Source organism: Aotus nancymaae, unplaced genomic scaffold (genome assembly GCF_030222135.1).
Source record: "Aotus nancymaae isolate 86718 unplaced genomic scaffold, 86718_ANA_hifiasm-v0.15.2.pri h1tg000008l, whole genome shotgun sequence".
Classification (NCBI taxonomy): Eukaryota; Metazoa; Chordata; class Mammalia; order Primates; family Aotidae; genus Aotus; species Aotus nancymaae.
In genome coordinates, this window is record NW_026988419.1 from 4,812,578 (window position 1) to 4,831,008 (window position 18,431).

At 40.2% G+C, this 18,431-nt stretch overlaps 1 protein-coding gene across 1 annotated transcript in view; it reads left to right on the forward strand.

Moving 5' to 3' along the window:
* The window catches only part of DNER (delta/notch like EGF repeat containing), a 362,737-nt gene that overhangs the window by 189,164 nt on the left and 155,142 nt on the right, over window positions 1-18,431 (forward strand). The window contains exon 6 of the mRNA XM_012434038.3: window positions 9,744-9,897. Coding sequence (XP_012289461.3) covers window positions 9,744-9,897 — 154 coding nt within the window. The remainder of the gene's footprint in view (window positions 1-9,743; window positions 9,898-18,431) is intronic.

The following is an 18,431-nucleotide window of genomic DNA, read 5'->3' on the forward strand; positions in this document are numbered from 1 at the left end:
TAAGTCCTGTCCCTTCTATCTTGTGGCTCTGAATGTCTTAAATTGTAAGATGGTCTTTATGATGAGACCTAATCTGAGCTTCTCTGTGTCTGATGAGTTGTGTGACCTTCAGCAAGCTACTTAAATTCTCTGATTTGTTTCTTCATTGGCGAAATGGAAAAATCATACCTATCTTGGAAGACTGCTGGGAGGATTAAATGAAAGAAGCCTCCTGTGATACCTGGCATGTGGCAGGGCTTTCGTCAGTAGATGATAGCTTTGCCCTCTGTCCTGTTCCCATTGGCTTCCCATCTTTAGGAATTGTTACCACTGCTTCACTGGTTTATCATTTTTGTTCCCATCTAAGGGAGCCTGAGGAAGAAGCTGGGCAGGTTCTCTATTCTTTAGCCCTTCTCGTTAGTAATTGACACATAAAAATGTTCATTTCTTAAAGTATTCTTTTTTACCATTTTCTTTTGATATAACACAGGAAATAACTAGAGGGCTAAATGGAATTTCAAAATAAGTAGGATGGTATGTTGTCTTCTTGTGGGAATGGCTCTTTTTTCAGGGAAATTCAATAAGAGATGAATTTTCAGTGACATTCTTTTTTTTTTTTAAAGTCAAACTTTACTTTTGTTAACGGATTAGAACGTTGTGGCAAATAAATACACAGATGTGTGTGAATCAAAGATCAAGGCTGATTACATGGAAATCATTTGCCTAATTATAACCACTCTGAGAGTGCTGAGAACACATGAGTTGCCAGGATATGGCTGGAAGCTGCTTTTGAACATCTCCATTCTGCCAACCCGTGTATCTGGTTTTAGGAAGAAAGGCTTCTACGGCATTTCCTAAAAGACGTTTGCTTTCTTCTCCCCTGAGTAGTAAAGTAAACTTCAGTGTCCTTGGAAGGAAAGAGCAGGACTCTCATTATTGTTACTATTATTTAAAATTTAACATTTAAGCTGAAGGAGTGAATTCTATGGATTCCTGAATGTCAAGTCCTGAATTTAATGCTGAGATGATCTGCATGTTTCTACGTTTGTCTCTTCTTTTTGTAATAAGCTACTAATGAACCCAAATAAAAGAATGATAGTATATCTAAGAATAACGGGGAAATAAAATTATGAGCTATAAGTGATATGAATGTGTTGTTTACATTAATGTGTAATGAATAATAGAACAAGACCCAGTCAAAAGGCGAGAATTTAAAACATGTAATTCATAGGTTTTTTTGAGCACTGTGGTCCCCCAAAGAGGCAATAGTTTCTCTCTATGGCTAGGTTCCAGGTGTTCTTGTGTGGTCTGGGTTCAGGAAAGGCATTTATGGTCATTTTTACATTGTAAATGGAATTCTCAGGTAGTCTTAAGTTTTATATCCACATAGTTCTTTTTGCTTCTTGAAATACTAAATCTGGTTTAGTAGGAGGCTAAACTCTACCTGGCTAAAAGCGTGCTAGACTGGTTTTCTCACCCTTTACTCATAGCTCCCCTGTGCTTAATCAAATGAAAATTTATGCAGTGGTTACTGTTCTGTGTCTAGGTTTTAGTGTCTGTCACCTATGTAGTTTCAGACCTAAATGACTGTCTTATCTGGTTCCCACAGCCTCGGAGCTGGGTTAATAGATCCTTGGCTGAGGGTTATCAGGACAAGGTCTCTGAGGCCTCTGCACAGATTCAGGGTCAGTGAATTTGGGGTGATGGTCAGTCCAGGCTAGACCCTGATCAATGCTGTGTTGTTACGTGAGTCAGCCAGGACACACTGCCTTCCTCCCACCGATGGCTGCTTAGGGCAACATAAGCTCTTGGTAAAAGTGGCTGCAGAAAGCTCTTACTCCTGGAATCTTCACAGACAGTCTTCTGAAACTCCTCCATTAACTAGGAGTGAAATGATTCCAGAGCTTTCCAGTGTTAGGAAACAGAGTCTACTTGATGCTGACAGTATGTGGAGAACTGGTTTCGAGAGGTCTTCTGACTTTTCGCTTGTAGGGTCTGTAAGCAGGAATTCCTCTCCTCCCGCCAAGGCTGGGGCTGGGCATGCCCTCATCATGACCCCAGTACACTGGGGAAGCCGAGAAGCAACCAGACCTTCCCTTGGCATAGGAATGGCTGAGCCTTTTCTTCAAGCTGACCGGGTTGTTTGGAGGGAAATATGCTCTGTTATGTGATTTATGTTGTCCACAAGGAGAAAACATGTCAGTCCCTTAGGGCAAGCAGAGCTTTTCCTGGCACTTGGATATGAAATAAATCTCTGGAGTGGGATTTCATATGCAGGGACTCAGTCACATGCTCACAATGTTCTTTGCAGCAGTCCTGCAGCAGATGCAATGGCAGATTCCATGGGGAGGAGCCAGATGTGGGATGCTCAAATGGAATTCCAATGTTTCCAAGTTTTATGTTTCTTCTTGGTGCTTAGCCAGATTCTTAAAATGAAAATAACATTTTTTTATTATGGAAAATTTCAAACATTTATAAAAATAAAGTAACTGGCGGACCACCGTGCCTGTGTCACCTACTTTCAACCATTATCAACTCATTAGCCAGAGTTTTGACCTAGCAGATGTTTGGACATTTAACTAGGAATAACCCAGATGTTGTTTGGAATTAGGCTGGCTCACGATGGAAATCTAAATTGGCCTGGAGGGTCCTTTAGCAAGGAGTGGCTTGAATTATCTCCATTTCATTATCAGAGATTTAGGGGCCTGTTAGTCACCTCTTGGCTTGGGACTGTCCTCCTAATCCTGGTTTCAGTTATCCTAGTTAGTATAAACATGTGCTCAAAGAATGACTCTGATGCTCTTACAGCAAAACCCAGGATATCAGAGTAGACGAGGAAGAAGGAGGAGAAGACCCTGTGCCTGTGCAGAACTCTCCTGCAAGACTACCCCTAAAGCAGCCTATTATGGCATCAGATTATTTCAGTGAACACCTAAGCATCTATTATGTCTGAGTAGCTAAAGTCCCAGACATCAAGGACTTCCAATTCTGGTGAAGAATTGCCTGAAGTTTCTAAGTCTGTTCATGAATGATTAGGTTCTTTATGTATAAGAGGTACTTTCAGCCACCAGATAGGATAGTTTTTACTCTATCCTGACACCTTATTTGAATACATTCAGTAGTATTCTCAGACTATAAGAACTTAGTCAGTGAACCGGAGGGACAGTCAGTAATGCAGAGCTAACGAAGGCAGCCTGACAGCAAGGGAGGAGGTAGAAAAACCACAGAAATGAGGAGTGAGAACTAAAATGCCACCATTGCTGGGGTTATTTTAGTTATTGACTCATTAGCCAGAGTTTTGACCTAGCAGACACCCTTAAGGGTAAAGGGCATCCCCACACACATCTTCTGAACTCGAGGCCAGCATAGTAATGAGAGGACAGTATGCAGCTGTGAATGACAGAGGATTTGGAATTAGACAATATGAGTTCAAGCCTTGACCTTCTGCTTGCCAGCTGGGACACCTGACATAATTTACCTGACCTCTTTTTTGATTCTGTTCTTAATTCATAAGATGGATCTGGTATAATACCCACCTGACAGACCTGGTGAAGGTTAATGCAATAATTTCATTTAAGCAAGCTTTATAAACAATGAAATTCAATGTCTGGTCAGCTGGGCATTTCATGTTCATACTGTTGTCACTGGCATATCAAAAAAAGACAAGTATATTTTCTGTATATGTTCTTTAAGGGAGAAAGTAAAATAGAATTATAAGTTCTGATCCATAAATCAAGAAATATAGCTGCTGAGTGGACTTATCTCACTGGAATGATTTGTTCACCAACAAGTAGGCTTTACTGAGAGAGGTAAAAGTTACAGAGAATAAGACAGAAAAGGTGGGTTGGGGCCAGATTGTCAAGGGCCTTGAGTGCTGTGTTAGGGGGTTTAGACTTATTCATGATATTTTGCTCTATATTACATGAAGTATTGAAATAGGAAAATGCCCCAAAAGTCAGAATCAGGGAATTAGAAAGGAGAAATAGTCATGTAGTCATGGAGCCCAATGTTAAAGCTAAACTTCAACTAGACCCTGAGCTTACGCCCAAATCAGAAAGGGGGGGCGGAAGAATAATTACATGATTTGCATCGTTCTTAAGGATGAAACATCAGTTCTAAAGACCAGCAAAACTGTGGCACTTAAATGACTGAATTTTCTTGGGTTAAGATTTCATAAATGGTGCACGAAGTGACATATGATATATAATGTTCTCAATATCCTCATAGCAAATGTGATATTAGGTTTAACAGGGATGTTTCTTATAGGGCTCTTCAATATTTAATTGAGAGTGTAAGGTGAAATAACAAGTCGATGAAAACAGCTCTGCCAAAGGAACAAGAGAGTATGGTCCAAGCTTCAGTTTTCTGGTGGTTTAGCTTGATTTAAGTATAGAAACCTTGACTACGTGGAGGAAGGCGTGAATTCGACGTATGTACGATTCTTCAAAGACATCAGTCTTTCCAACTAGACTTTGATGGATGTAAAAGCCTATTTACACCCCACTGTCACTTTCTGTCTCCTCATATCAGTTTACACGTCTTTATAGCACTTATGCAATGTGACAGGAAACTATGTATTTGTTGTCCCCCTAGGGTGTTATCTGACGTAGAACATGTCATTTGCTTCCACTAGAGTGAGGACTGTGTCCGTTTGACCTTCACCACATCTCTAGTATGCACAGTATTGCTGGACACATGGCAGGGTTCAAAAACGTGTTTGTTGAATGAATGGAATTAGTGAATAAATATTGAACGACACCCAGTTCAGGTTAAATTATCAGGTAAGAGCCAGTTATTTTATAATGCTGAGTAGTGATACCTCTCATACTTGGAAGATCACCTAAGATGGTAGGACTGACATCATCATGTGAAAATGGAAGACTCAAACATAATTTCCCCGAATAAACAACCATCCAACTTCTGCTTTGAGATGGCTGTGGGGTTACTTATGTTCAGGGTCTGGGTGTTATCTGGATAAAATAAACTATCGTAATGAAACAGGTAATTTAACGTAAAGCAACATTACTATGTACAGTGCAGTTTTGGGTCTTTTCTGGCACAAGAACTATCCTTTCCAAAATTTTATACCAAGCCAGAGTTTTTACATTAGCCTACAAAGCCTCCATCAGGGTTTCTCAAGCTCAGCACCACTGACGTTTGGGACTGGATAGTTCCTTGCTGTGGGGCCTGCGTTGTTCATCGTAAGGTGTTTAGCAGCACGCCTGAGCTCTATCCGCCAGATACCAGCAGCAAGCCCCGAGCTGTGACAACCAAAAAGTATATCCAGACATCGCCAAATGTGTTCTGGGAAATAATACGGCCCCTAGTTGAAAACCTCCATCCTACGTGATCTGGCTGCACACCCAGTGACCCATGTCACTCTACTCTCTGTTATTTGCTGTACTCTAGCCACATTGGTTTCTGGATCTTTCTTGAACATGTGAGGCATGGTCCACCTTGAAGTCTTTGCGCTGGCTGTTCCCCTTACCTGGAATACTTTCCTCAGATGCCTCCATGGCCACTCTATATCTCCAGCAAGACTTGGCCCTGTTGTCATTTTCTCTCTACATTCTGTTTTAAATCATATCCTTTGTAACAGCCCTTCCACTTCTATTCCCTTTCTCCTTTTTTCCCCATGGCACTTATAACCTAATTTACTATACCATTTTCTCATTCATTTTCTTCATTGGCGGTCAACCCTACTAGAATATAATCCTCAGGACAGGGTCTGGTTCACTTCTGTGGCCCTCAGCTCCTAGAACAGTGCCTGGCACATAGTATGTGCTTAGTACACGTTTTTTGAATGGAAATATGAGTGAATGCATGTGTGATTGATTTTTTTATTCTAGAAGTTTCTTTTATTAATTTTTTTCTTTTTTTAGAGACAGTGTTCCACTCTGTTACTCAGGCTGGAGTGCAGCAGCATGATCATAGCTCACTGCAACCTCAAACTCCTATGCTCAAGCAGTTGTCTTGCCTCAGCTTCCCAAATAGCTAGAACTATGTCTTCCCACAACTGATTGAGAAAGTTTCATTAATATACAAATGGCATATTTGACTTCAAGCTGTTGAGGAAAATTGAGATTCTATATTGGGTTTTTAAATTAATCTCTGAGGGTCATTGTTCATTTTACTTGAAAAGTACATTTCCATGTACTTAAACAATACTTTTATAAGGAAGTATCTTTCTGTAATTTAGCTAAAGTGCTCATTTTAAGTAAGTTTACTTTGTCCCTTACGCTGGTAGAGTTAATTGGACCTAGATAAGTGATTAGTGATATCACAGGCAGTGAATTGAACTTCTCAAGGTTGGTAGTAACAGTTTACAACTTTCAGTGGTCAAACACGGTTTTTCACAAAAGATGTGCTAACATAGTTTCCTATAATAAACATTCATGATCTCTTACAAGTCAACAGTCTTAAAACTATCAAAACAAAATTTTTAATATTATAGGAAAGCTCTTGTTCCTAGAAAATAGACAGGGAGAAATCTATCTTTATGGATGCTATGATAGAGAATATACAAATATTTAACTAAAATTGTATGGTCATGAATATGTTAAACATTCGTTAACCTCTTTCCTCATCTATCAGTTAAGAATCACTTTTTTGTTTTACTTTATCAAAAGCAATTGTTTCAACAGTTTCTTCAGGTTTCTTTTCAGGTTCCTACTTGTAATAAAGCAAAACCAAATGAATGGCTTCTGTTTTATCTCTAAATTCAATCAAAGCTAATTTGAAGAGGCTGGGTGCAAGTGGCTCATGCCTGTAATCCCAGCACTTTGGGAGGCTGAAGTGGGAGGATCACCCTGAGGTCAGGAGTTCAAGACCAGCCTGGCCAATGTGGTGAAACCCCATCTCTACTAAAAATATAAAAATTAGCCAGGTGTGGTGGCAGGTGCCTGTAATCCCAGCTACTCAGGAGGCTGAGGCATGAGAATCACTTGCACCTGGGAGGTAGAGGTTACAGTGAGCTGAGATGGCTTCACTGTACTCCAGTCTGGGTGACAGAGTGAGACTCTGTCTCAAAAAAAAAGCAAAACAAAAAAAAGCAAAAAAAAAGCTAACTTGAAGATATTTGATTTGAGGCTTTTAATAATTTATTTCCATAAGCAGCATATTTTCCATGAAACATACTAGATGAATTGCATGCTAAATGTATCCCTCAAATAACCAAGCAAATTTATCTGCAATATGGAATGTCTGGATACAAACCAAGTAAATTTTAGAGGACAGCTGCCAAGACCAATGACATATAGTAATTTATCATAATCTGGAGGCCTGCTTTGGAATTGTATGCACTGGGCGTGCACAGCATTTACATTTCAAAGATGGCCACAAATCTTCTGACACACAGAGGGCTCCAAACAGGACTCATGCAAATACCAAATGTGTACTCAGTTATGCATTTGAGCAAGGACAAGATTGTCCTTAGAAGACAGGGCTAAAAAAAGGAGTTTCCTGTTTAAAAAAAAATACCTTTCTGACAGCTTCTGTTAGCTTCCAGCTACAATACAAAAGGGAAAAACTCGAAACATGATGAAAAAACAGATAGATCCTCATTTTACTGCTAGAATGAAGGGGGAATTTCCATTTACCACAAAGAGGTGAGAGATGATAGAAATGGAAGGCAGAAAATATAGCTCCAGCTTAAGAAGAAAGGCTATTTAAAAAAATTCTAATTGTTCAAGCTTCTAAGATATAATTGAAGAATGTATTATTAAACTAAGGAGACTTGATTTTGCAGATTACAAGGACCTGTCATAATCCCTTAACAACAACAACAACAACAAAAACATATTCTGTTAATAAAAGAAAGACGCTTATATAAAATTTGGCAGTTTGGTTGAGCGAAGTGTCATATTCTATTGTCTGGCCTCCTGGTTGGTTTCTGAGGACAGGAGTCTGTACACTTGTTCAGTCACTTGTTGTAAGGGGCATCCTTCTAGTGTGTAAAACATGATTTCATGTGCAAGGGACAGATTTTTGTTAGAAAAAAAAGTCTGTGGGGAAAGAGGGTGGAGGGAGAGTAAAATGGAAGGCACTAGAAATATAATTACTAATAGAAGCCAGCCATATTAAAACCATTTTGCATAATGACTTAAGTGGATATTCCTTCCAGAAGCATAAGGTTGAATCAGTACTAGGAAATCTAGATATTAAATTCATGTAATAATAGGTCACAGATGAAAACAATAGATAATTTCTATAGGAGCTAAAATGGCATTTGATAAAATTTCACAGTCATTCCAACATTCTACTTAGTGGTAAATTCTACAAACACCCCTCTGAGGCCAAAATTATTCTGGAAGAGCTGCCAATATAACCTTGAGAACTGGAGAAGAAAAGATGACATTATTACTATTTGCAATTGCTATGGATTTATTATTATTATTTGGCTTTGTGTTATGTAGAAAGCCTGAGAATCAACTAAAAACTCTGGTACTGAAAGCTCAGTTTGATAACTGGAAACAAAACCCTAGCATTTTATTCCTGAGTAATAATAACTAGCAAGTATCATGGGTATTACCAAGAATAGGGTGAAGACAATATCTCGTTATCGATAGCTGCAAAAACATATTCAGGAGCAAATTTATCAAGAAATGTGCAAGAACTATGAAACTTGATTGAGAGACAAAAACATATTAAAGAGAAGAATGGATAACCCTTTTCTCTTTGAGGGGAAGGCAGGCAGTGGATTGTGCTTATGGGGATGCTGAATGGAGATCCTGAGTTGACAGTACATGGAGAAGAGGTGAGAGTCTCTTTCTTAGATTAGCAGCAGGAGGCTGAGGCCAGGGAGAGGCAGGGAGGGTGAGGGGACAATGGCTGGGGAATGGTAGAGATGGAACACCTGCCCCAGGTGCCAGGCTTGGGGATGAGCTGGGCGGGGGCCTTTTGTCTGTTTTGTTTAGATTTCCTTAAGCAGTAAAATCTGCTAATGTAATTCTCCTTTGCCTCCCTTCCTCTCTTCCTCATAACAATCTTCTGTAATGATTTATATTGCCTTGCCTAGGCTTTGGAGTCAGATTTGCAGTTTATTTCAGACATGCCACTACCCCCAGGCTGGCATTAAGAAGGGAACAGAAACTCAGTTTTGTTTGCATTTTACAGCTGTCTCAGAAATGAAGCTTCAAGTCAAATTCCATTCTCTGTGTCTGAGTTATGGTCTTTTACTAAGATAAGGTTAATATCATAAGCCAAACAAAATGGTTACTTTAATTATGCTCCTTTTATTTTCCCTTGCACTCAGGTAATCTGCATGGCTGTACATTGAGGCCAGTTGATGGAGTGATTCAGTGCATTTTCTCAGTGCTCTGGAAGAATGGTCTGGGTTGGACATTTGGTGATGATTTTGTTGAAAATGCTATCTGTGTTGAAGGATTTTAGCTGGTTGGAGTGACATCTAGTTTAATGGCTGTAGCACCATCTATCTGTTCTAGCAAAATTGTCATTTCCATGTCTGGTCAGCAAAACTTCAATTTTAGTTTAAAACAAGTTCATTTCATTTGTATTTTAGGAATATTGAAAATGACAGAGATAAATATGAACAAAGAAATAGAAAAATGTGTTTGAGATTAGACCGTAAAGAAACATACTATTTTTCTCAAAGTGATGATTTCAACCAGATTATGACATAAGTCATTTGATTAAATGGCTTATTATAAAAAGGGAGTGGTTCTTTTGAACTTTGAGTCTCACAGACAAAGCACACCATTGAGAGGTGCCAGGTAACAGACACTGTGTTTTTTTGTGTGTTTTAGGCAACTTTTTCCTGTACCTGTGAGGAGCAGTACGTGGGCACTTTCTGTGAAGAATATGATGCTTGCCAGAGGAAACCTTGCCGGAATAACGCGAGCTGTACTGATGCAAACGAAAAGCAAGATGGGAGCAATTTCACTTGTGTTTGCCTTCCTGGTATGATATATACACATGGTTCACAGTTATTAGGTGTATGTCAGCCTGCCCTTTTTTTTAATTTCCATAGGCTTTTGGGGAACAGGTGGTATTTGGTTACATGAGTAAGTTCTTTAGCAGTGATTTGTGAGGTTTTGGTGTTCTCATCGCCCAAGCAGTATACACTGAACCCAATTTGTGGTCTTTTATTCCTCACCCCCTTCCCGCTGAGTCCCAAAGTTCATTGACTATGCCTTTGCATCCTCACAGTTTAGCTCCCATTTGTGAGTGAGAAGATACGACGTTTAGTTTTCCATTCCTGAGTTACTTCACTTAGAGCAATAGTCTCTGATCCCATCCAGGTTGCTGTGAATGCCATAAATTATCATTATTATTTTTTGAGACAAAGTCTCACTCTGTTTCTCAGACTGGAGGGCAATGGTGTGATCTTGGCTCACTGCAACCTCTGCCTCCTGGGTTCAAGCGATTCTCCTGCCTCAGCCTCCCAAGTAACTGGGATTATAGGAGTGCACCACCACACCAAGCTAATTTTTGTGTTTTTAGTAGAGATGGGGTTTCATTATGTTGGCTAGGCTGGTCTTGAACTTCTGACCTTAGGTGCTCCACCTCCCTCGGCCTTCCAGAGTGCTGGGTTTATCGGCATGAGACACTGCGCCCAGCCTAATTCGTTCCTTGTTATGGCTAATATTCCATTGTACATATGTATATGCCACGGTTTCTTTGTCTACTCATTGATTGATGGGCATTTGAGCTGGTTCCACATTTTCAGCATACACTTCTTAATTAAGGATGGTTAAACAATGCTATGCCCAGCTGTTGAACAAGGCCGCTTCAAGATCTCATTTGATTCTATCAGTCCACGCTTTATGCAATCAGGGAATGGAAGAAGAAAGTTCACATGGGGCTAAACAATATGTCCCTTGGCTTTCTGACATTAGGATGCTTCTTTTTCAGCATTAGACCATTTTTGTTCTGGGAAGATGATATTCTCGGTCCAGTAGAGGCTTGAATATTTTAAAAACAGTTCCACAAATATATACTGAGTGTGGGCTGGCACTGTGCAGGGTGATTATGTTAAGTAACTTAAGAAAAACCTAGGATAAACCGCAAAAGCCACCTAATCTTCCCGTTTATATTAATTTCCTTTCGTTCATGTACCTTTGTTAGCTCAAGATCCTGCTATCTTGTTATCCCCAATGGGAAGTCTTTAACATTTCTTGATTAGTGTGGTGTGTTCTTGGATGTTACATGAGACTTTGAAATCCTCAGAGCGCACTGAGGGCCTCTAGGGAGAGTGCAGTGGACAGTGTGCCCATTGACTTCATGCTCTGACAGTCATCTTAATTGACTTACTGCTCAGCCAACTTGATTACAAACCCTTCAGGGGCAGGAATGGCATTTTACCAGGGAATGTTTTGACACAGCTACGTTGATGCATCTTAAGAGCAAACACCAAGTTGTTCCTGTTTTATTATAAAATAATGTGCAAAGCTGACATCATCTTTCCTCTTTCCATCCCGTTCTTTAGCCAGCTTCTGCCACTGGGTGGAGATTCAGGATAAGGTGGGTGTTGGGGGTGAAAAAAGGGATGGAATGAAGTGGGCATTGGGGTTTGTAACTACTCATTGTAAGAAACAAGAGAGCCAACAACATAGAAATTTATGAAAGTGGAAGACCTTCACATACCTATTCCCACCCAAACTTCATCAGATCATAGGGATAGGTTAATCTTTTGGTATATTCTTTCAGTGTGTGTGTGTGTGTGTGTGTGTGTGTGTGTGTGTGTGTGTGTAGGGCAGCTTGTGTATATTTCTCTTGCAGGCCAGAGGATTAAGTATTTTTCGACATGTTTTTAAAAAGTGATTGTATTATACATATTGTTCAATAACATTCTTTTTTTCAGTGTGTATTTGGCAGTAGATGACAGACATCCTACCATATCAGTTTGTATGGAGTGACCTCATTCATTTTAACAGTTACATGGTGTCTCTCAAATTTTTATCTCCAGGTCAGAGTCCCCTCCAGACCTGCTTACTTGACAGCCTACATGGCATCTCCATTTAGGTGTCCCAGGACACCTTAAACTCAGTCATCTCCAAACTGAACTCATCATGCTCCCAGCCCTGCACAGCTCACCTTCCAGCATTCCATCCATTTCTTCAAGCCAGACATCTACGAGTCGCCCTAGATGCCTCCCTCTCCCTGTCTCTTCATATTTTTTCCACCTCTGATGCTCCCTGTTTTACTACCTAGAGGATTCTCAAGTCTTCCACCGTCTGCAGCCCCACTGCCAATACCTGCAGACCAGTGGCATTTGCCCCTTGCCTGTGCTGCTGAGATGACCTCCTGCTGTTTCTCCAGCAATTCTTGACCATGCTGCACCCTAGAGCCAGTGTTCTCATGTCTAAGTGAGCATTGGCCTTTGTCTCATCCATGCCCTAGATCCTCCATTCTTCACATGGCTGCAAGGGATCCCTTCCCAGTGAGATTCTGATGTAGTTGCTTTTCTGCTTAAACTTCTTCACGTTGCTCTTTGGATAGAGATCGAAATCCTTGGCCTCATTCTGCACCATGGTATGTCTTTCGCCTACCTTTCCAGCCCTGTCTAACTCCTGTGTCTCCGTTGCCCTGGTTCCAGCCACCTTGACCTTTTACCTCTGTAATACCTTGACCTCTCCTCTGCCACAGGATCCACCCTCTCGTCCTTTTGCTTGAACAGCACTTCCTCCCTGTCTCCTTTTGGCTTGGTTAATTACTCCCAGATCTCTCTGGTTTCAGACCTCTGCTAAATGTCCCTTTTTCTCAGGAAGTCTTGGCTAAAGGCTTCAAGCTAAATCTCTCTCCGTTTTTCTCTTCTATAGCCCTTTGTACTTTCCTTCACAGTACTATCTGTTTTCAGCATACATTTGTGTGTGTGACTCTTTGATTACTGCCTGTCTTCCCTTTTTTAATTTTATATTTTATTTTATTTTGAGACGGAGTCTGACTCCTGCCGCCCAGGCTGAAGTGCAGTGGTGTGATCTCAGCTTACTGCAACCTCTGCCTTCTGGGTTCAAGCGATTCTCCTGCCTCAGCCTCCCAAGTAGCTGGGATTACAGGTACCTGCCATCATGCTTGGCTAATTTTTGTAATTTTAGTAAAGACGGGGTTTCACCATGTTGGCCAGGCTGATCTCAAAGTCCTGCCTCAGATGATCCGCCTGCCTCGGCCTCCCAAAGTGCTGGGATTACAGGCATGAGCCACTGCGCCCACCTGTCTTCTCTTTTTTAAAGGATGGTTAAGCCCCATGAGAGCAGGGGCTGGATCAGTTTTGTTCATGATTGTATTCCACAGTGTCTGACAAATTGTGGACACTCAGTCAATGTGTTGATGAGATGAATTAATGAAAGAGTATAAATGTAGACAGATGTTTTAAGCTATTCCTCTATTGACAAATCTTTTAGATGTTTGCAGTTTCTCTTTTGGAAGTAATGTTGAACAAATAAATATCCTTCTGCAAGCAGTCTCAATCAGAGCTGGCAGGTGGAGGACTGACATGATTTCAATTTGATATTTTATCTTGGTTTGTTCTCAAAGGGGATTCATTGTTTTAAGAGGATTTTATGTGCACAGAATTGAATTGATGATAATACTTGGTTTGTGACACTCTCTGATCTTGTTAATGTGCAGCCTGTTTTTACATATTTACTAAGCACCAGTGAAGCCATCACCAAAAACAGAAGTTGTTTCTGACAGCTAACCTTGTAGGCTCCTCCTTTATCCATCCCATCACCTCTCCTTTCCCTCCAGAGGTAACAACCACCCTGAATCTTGAGTTGATCAGTTCTTTTTTTCCTTTTTAATCAGTTTAATATTTACATGTTTTTATAGAAATGTTTATTCTTAATTATTTTGAAATTCATAAAAATGGCATCATGCATGATTTGTGTTAAGCGTATCATGCATGCAGTTCTCTGGTACTTACTTTGTCACTTAATACTGTTATTACTAAGACATCCATCATAGTGTTGGACTTCTTGACAGCTATATAAAATTCCATTCATCTATGAACAGAGACAGCTATGCATTCTTGTATGTCTTCTGTTGTATAGGTGCTAGAGGTTTTTAAAGTATATACCTAGAAGTAAAATTGTGGAACATAAAATATATAATTGACCAATTATAGGAGGTCATATCAAACTGCTTTTTCCAAGTGTTACACTAATGTCTACTCACATGTGCAGCATACGGGTGAGTTTGCAGACTCACATCTTCTTCAGCAGGTGATAGTGTCAGAATTTTTAATGCTTGCCAACTAGATAGGTATAGAAAGGTATCTCATTATGGTCTCTGCAGTCTGCTGATCACTAATAAAGCTGAACTCTTCTTCATGTATTAGCCATTATCTGTGTATGTGCATGCACTCTTCTTGTTGATTTGTTAGAATTCTTTATTTTTGATACTAATAATTTGTTAGTTATACAAATCATAAATATGTAATTTTTCTTTTCACTTCAAGGGGTCTTTTGAGGAATAGACATTATATTTCTCAAAGTTTACTTTTCTGGTTAACGCATTTATGTCTGATTTAAGAAAATGTTTCCTTGCATGAAGATCTAAAGGATGTTAATCTGTATTTTCCAGTAAACATTTAAAAATTTTGTTTTATACCAAAGTCTTTAATCAACATGAATTTGATTTGCATATATGTAGTATGAAATAGGGATTCAGTTTCCTATTTTATAATTTTATTTTTATTCTTCAGAAATACATCATTTCTATGAATACGTAGTATATGATACTTTATAATGTGTCCCTATTTCTTCAGAGCCACGAACAGAATTCAGCATAACTAAATACCTGTGTATTTTAAATTGTGCCTATTCTCTTCTCAGCATTTCTGCAGTGTCATGGTTTAACCATTGATTTGAAATTTCTAGAAATATAATTAACTATTTTTGCTTGTTAATATGAAAAGGAATTTTGTGGTTACCATCTAAGCTGATTTAATGTCTTCAATGCTAATAGTGTATTATAACACATGTAGGCATATAGGAATCTTCTTGGGCCTTCTAACAATAACAATCGTAGAAGTATAGTCATGTATCACCTTCATGATGGGCCGCATACTGATGGTCAGTGATGGTCCACATGAACGGTGGTGTGCCATAAGGTTACAATGATGTATTTTGATGACAACTTTTCTGTTTAGATATGTTTAGATGTGCATAAACAATGGTGTGCCATAAGGTTACAACACTGTATTTTAATGGTAACTTCTCTAGGTTTAGGTATGTTTAGACACACAAACAGTTATCATTGTGTTACAATTGCCTACAGTATTCAGTACCATAACATGCTGGACAGACTTGTAGCCTAGGAGCAGTAGGGTATCCTGTATACCCTAGGTGTGGAGTAGGCTGTATCATCTAGATTTGTGTAAGTACCTTCCATGACATTAGCATAATGGCGAAATCACCTAATGACACATTTCTTAGGACATATCCCCATCATTAAGCAATGCATGATTGTAATGCTTTGACTTTCAATTAACATCAAGGCCACAGCATTGTTGCACTACAAGTATATGAACTTTGATAATTGTACTTAGACTCCTGTTACGGCGTGGCTCTGTGTCCCCACCCAAATCTCACCTTGAATTGTAATAATCCCCATGTGTTAAGGGTGGGACCAGGTGGAGATAATTAACTCATGGGAGCAGTTTCCTCCATGTTGTTCTTGTGATAGTAAGTTCTTAAAAGATCTGATGGTTATATAATGGCTTTGCTTGGTTCTCATTCTTCTCTTTCCTGTCACCAAGTAAAGAAGGACATGTTTTCTTACTCTTCCACCATGAATGTAAATTTCTTGAGGCCTCCCAGCCCTGTGGAACTGTGAGTCAGTTAAATCTCTTTCCTTTATAAATTACCTAGTTTAGGGTATTTCTTCGTAGCAGCATGAGAATGAACTAATACAACTCTGAAACAGTTTGGTGATTGCTGGTAAATTTATCAGAATTGTGATGGAACCCAAGAGATGGCAAATGGATCTTGATTCACAAAACAGTCATCTTTTATGTCTTCTATTAAGACAACAAAACTATTTTATAGCCCCAAACTTGTAAGTAATAGCAAATTATGGCTTTAGTAAGATGCTTTCTAGCAGGAGTTCTACTATTTTCTGAATATTGCAGACTGAAAATTCCCGTTTTCATGAAATAATATAAAATTAGATATAGGTGCCTTTGAGCATTGGTCAGAGTTTAAACAAGTTTCAAAAATAATTTTTTTACATTGACATTGACATCATATGGTTTTATTTTCTGAGGTTCTCGAAACATGCATAATTTGCTTAGAGTTAGTTTTCCATGTGTGAGAAAAATCCCTCCATGTGAAAGGTCTTTCTTGTTTAATAGAATTTTAAGGCAGCCATAACAGCAATTTTAAAGAATTCATCTCCAAAGGACACCCCTGCACCTGTCAGGGTCTCTCTGACTCCCAGCTACTTTTCTTCATTGCCCTTTCACAGAGATGGGTCAAGGGGACTCCCTTGGCTCTGGTGTTTTTTATACTCTAGCACAAATCCTGATCGGGGTAGAAGAGATTTAGGAAATGTTACGTTGGCATCATTAACTCCCTCTTTGCTCATTTACCTGATGACTTGTTCTTGCAGTTTCCTTAAGCAGGTTTATTCTTTGCCAGTTCCAATTCCCTGCAGGCACGCCCCTCCCAAAGATTTCTCTCTCCCTTTTAGCTTAGCTTCTAGTGCTGCTTTTTTTTTTATTGTAGCCAACACACACACACGCACGCACGCACGCACACACACACACTGCAACAACACATAATCCCCAAACCTCAGTGGCATCCAAGCCAAGGTTAATTTTTGCTTGTGTCATAGTCTGATGAGGGCACTTAGCCTCCAGGAGGTGACTCAGGGATTTAGATTCCTTCATATTAGGAAGATATCACCCTCAAGAGGTGGGATTCACAGTTGCTGCTGAAGGCAAAGGGACAGCTGGAGGGTCCTATGTGATGGTCTTAGGGCAGTGCCTAGTAGCATCTGCTATCTGTTCCACAACATGCCATTTGCCAGAATTCAGTTCCTTATTCCCTAAAGTCTCTGACTAGGAAGAGGAAACAACATGGGGAACACGTCTTGTCCAGGCCATGCCAGGGCAAGCAGCTGTAACTGTTGGTGCTGGGATTTGAACCCAGGTACTTCTGCAGGATTATTGATCATCTTACTATACTGCTTTTCTGTGTTTGCAACTATGTGGTGTGCTGAGTACTTTCCTGTCACAAATGCATGATTTAAGACTATATAATCCCTTCAGCATTTCCATGTGAAAAGGTCTCTTTACAGTAACATAAATATTAGACAATTTTGTCTAAAAGAGGGGGCTGATGCTCAAAAGAGGAGTTTTCTAATGAATTTTCTGAAAATCTTTTTTGTTGTTTATCACTTTTTTCTGAACGATATTACAGGGCCAGGTGTGGTGGCTTATGCCTGTAATCCTAGCACTTCGGGAGGCCGAGGCCAGCAGATCACCTGAGGTCAGGAGTTTGAGACCAGCTTGGCCAACATGGCGAAATGCTCTCTCTACTAAAAAATACAAAAATTAGCCAGGCATGGTGACAGACGCTTGTCATCCTAGTTACTTGGGAGGCTAAGGCAGGAGAATCGCTTGAACCCAGGAGGTGGAGGTTGCAGCAAGCCAAGATCACGCCACTGCACTCCAGCCTGGGTGACAGAGTGAGACTCTGTCTCAAAAACAAATAAATAAATAAGTAAAGGATATTACAAAGGATGTAGATAAAGAGGTACGTAGGGCATCAATATATATATGTGACTTGGTGTGTGTATACATGTTCATGCACATGCAAACTCACACACACATCACCAGAGGCCGTCCCCTGTTTTTCAAACACAGATCATTTACGTCAAAAGAATACACAACTGGCTGGGTGTGGTGGCTCATTTCTGTAATCCCAGCACTTTGGGAGGCCGACGCAGGCAGATCACCTGAGGTCGGGAGTTTGAGACCAGCCTGACCAACATGGAGAAACCCTGTCTCTACTAAATATACAAAATTAGCTGGATGTGGTGGTGGGTGCCTGTAATCCCAGCTACTCGGGAGGCTGAGGCAGGAGAATGGTTTGAAACTGGGAGGCAGAGGTTGCGGTGAGCTGAGATTGCGCCATTGCACTCCAGCCTGGGTAACAAGAGTGAAACTGTCTCAAAAAGAATACACAACTCAGCTGGGCATGGTGGCAGGCCGAGGCAGGCAGATCACTCAAGCCCAGGAGTTTGAGACCAACCTGGGCTTGAGTGATCTGCCTGCCTCGGCAGATGTGATCTGTTTGCCATAGCAACATGGCAAAAGCCCATCTCTACAAAAAGTTAAAAAATTAGCTGGGCATGGTGGTGTGCATCTGTAGTACCAGCTACTTGGGAGGCTGAGATGGGAGAATTGCTTAAGCCCAGGAGGCAGAGGTTGCAGTGAGCTAAGATAGTGCTACTGCACTTCAACCCAGGTGACAGAGTGAGACACTGTC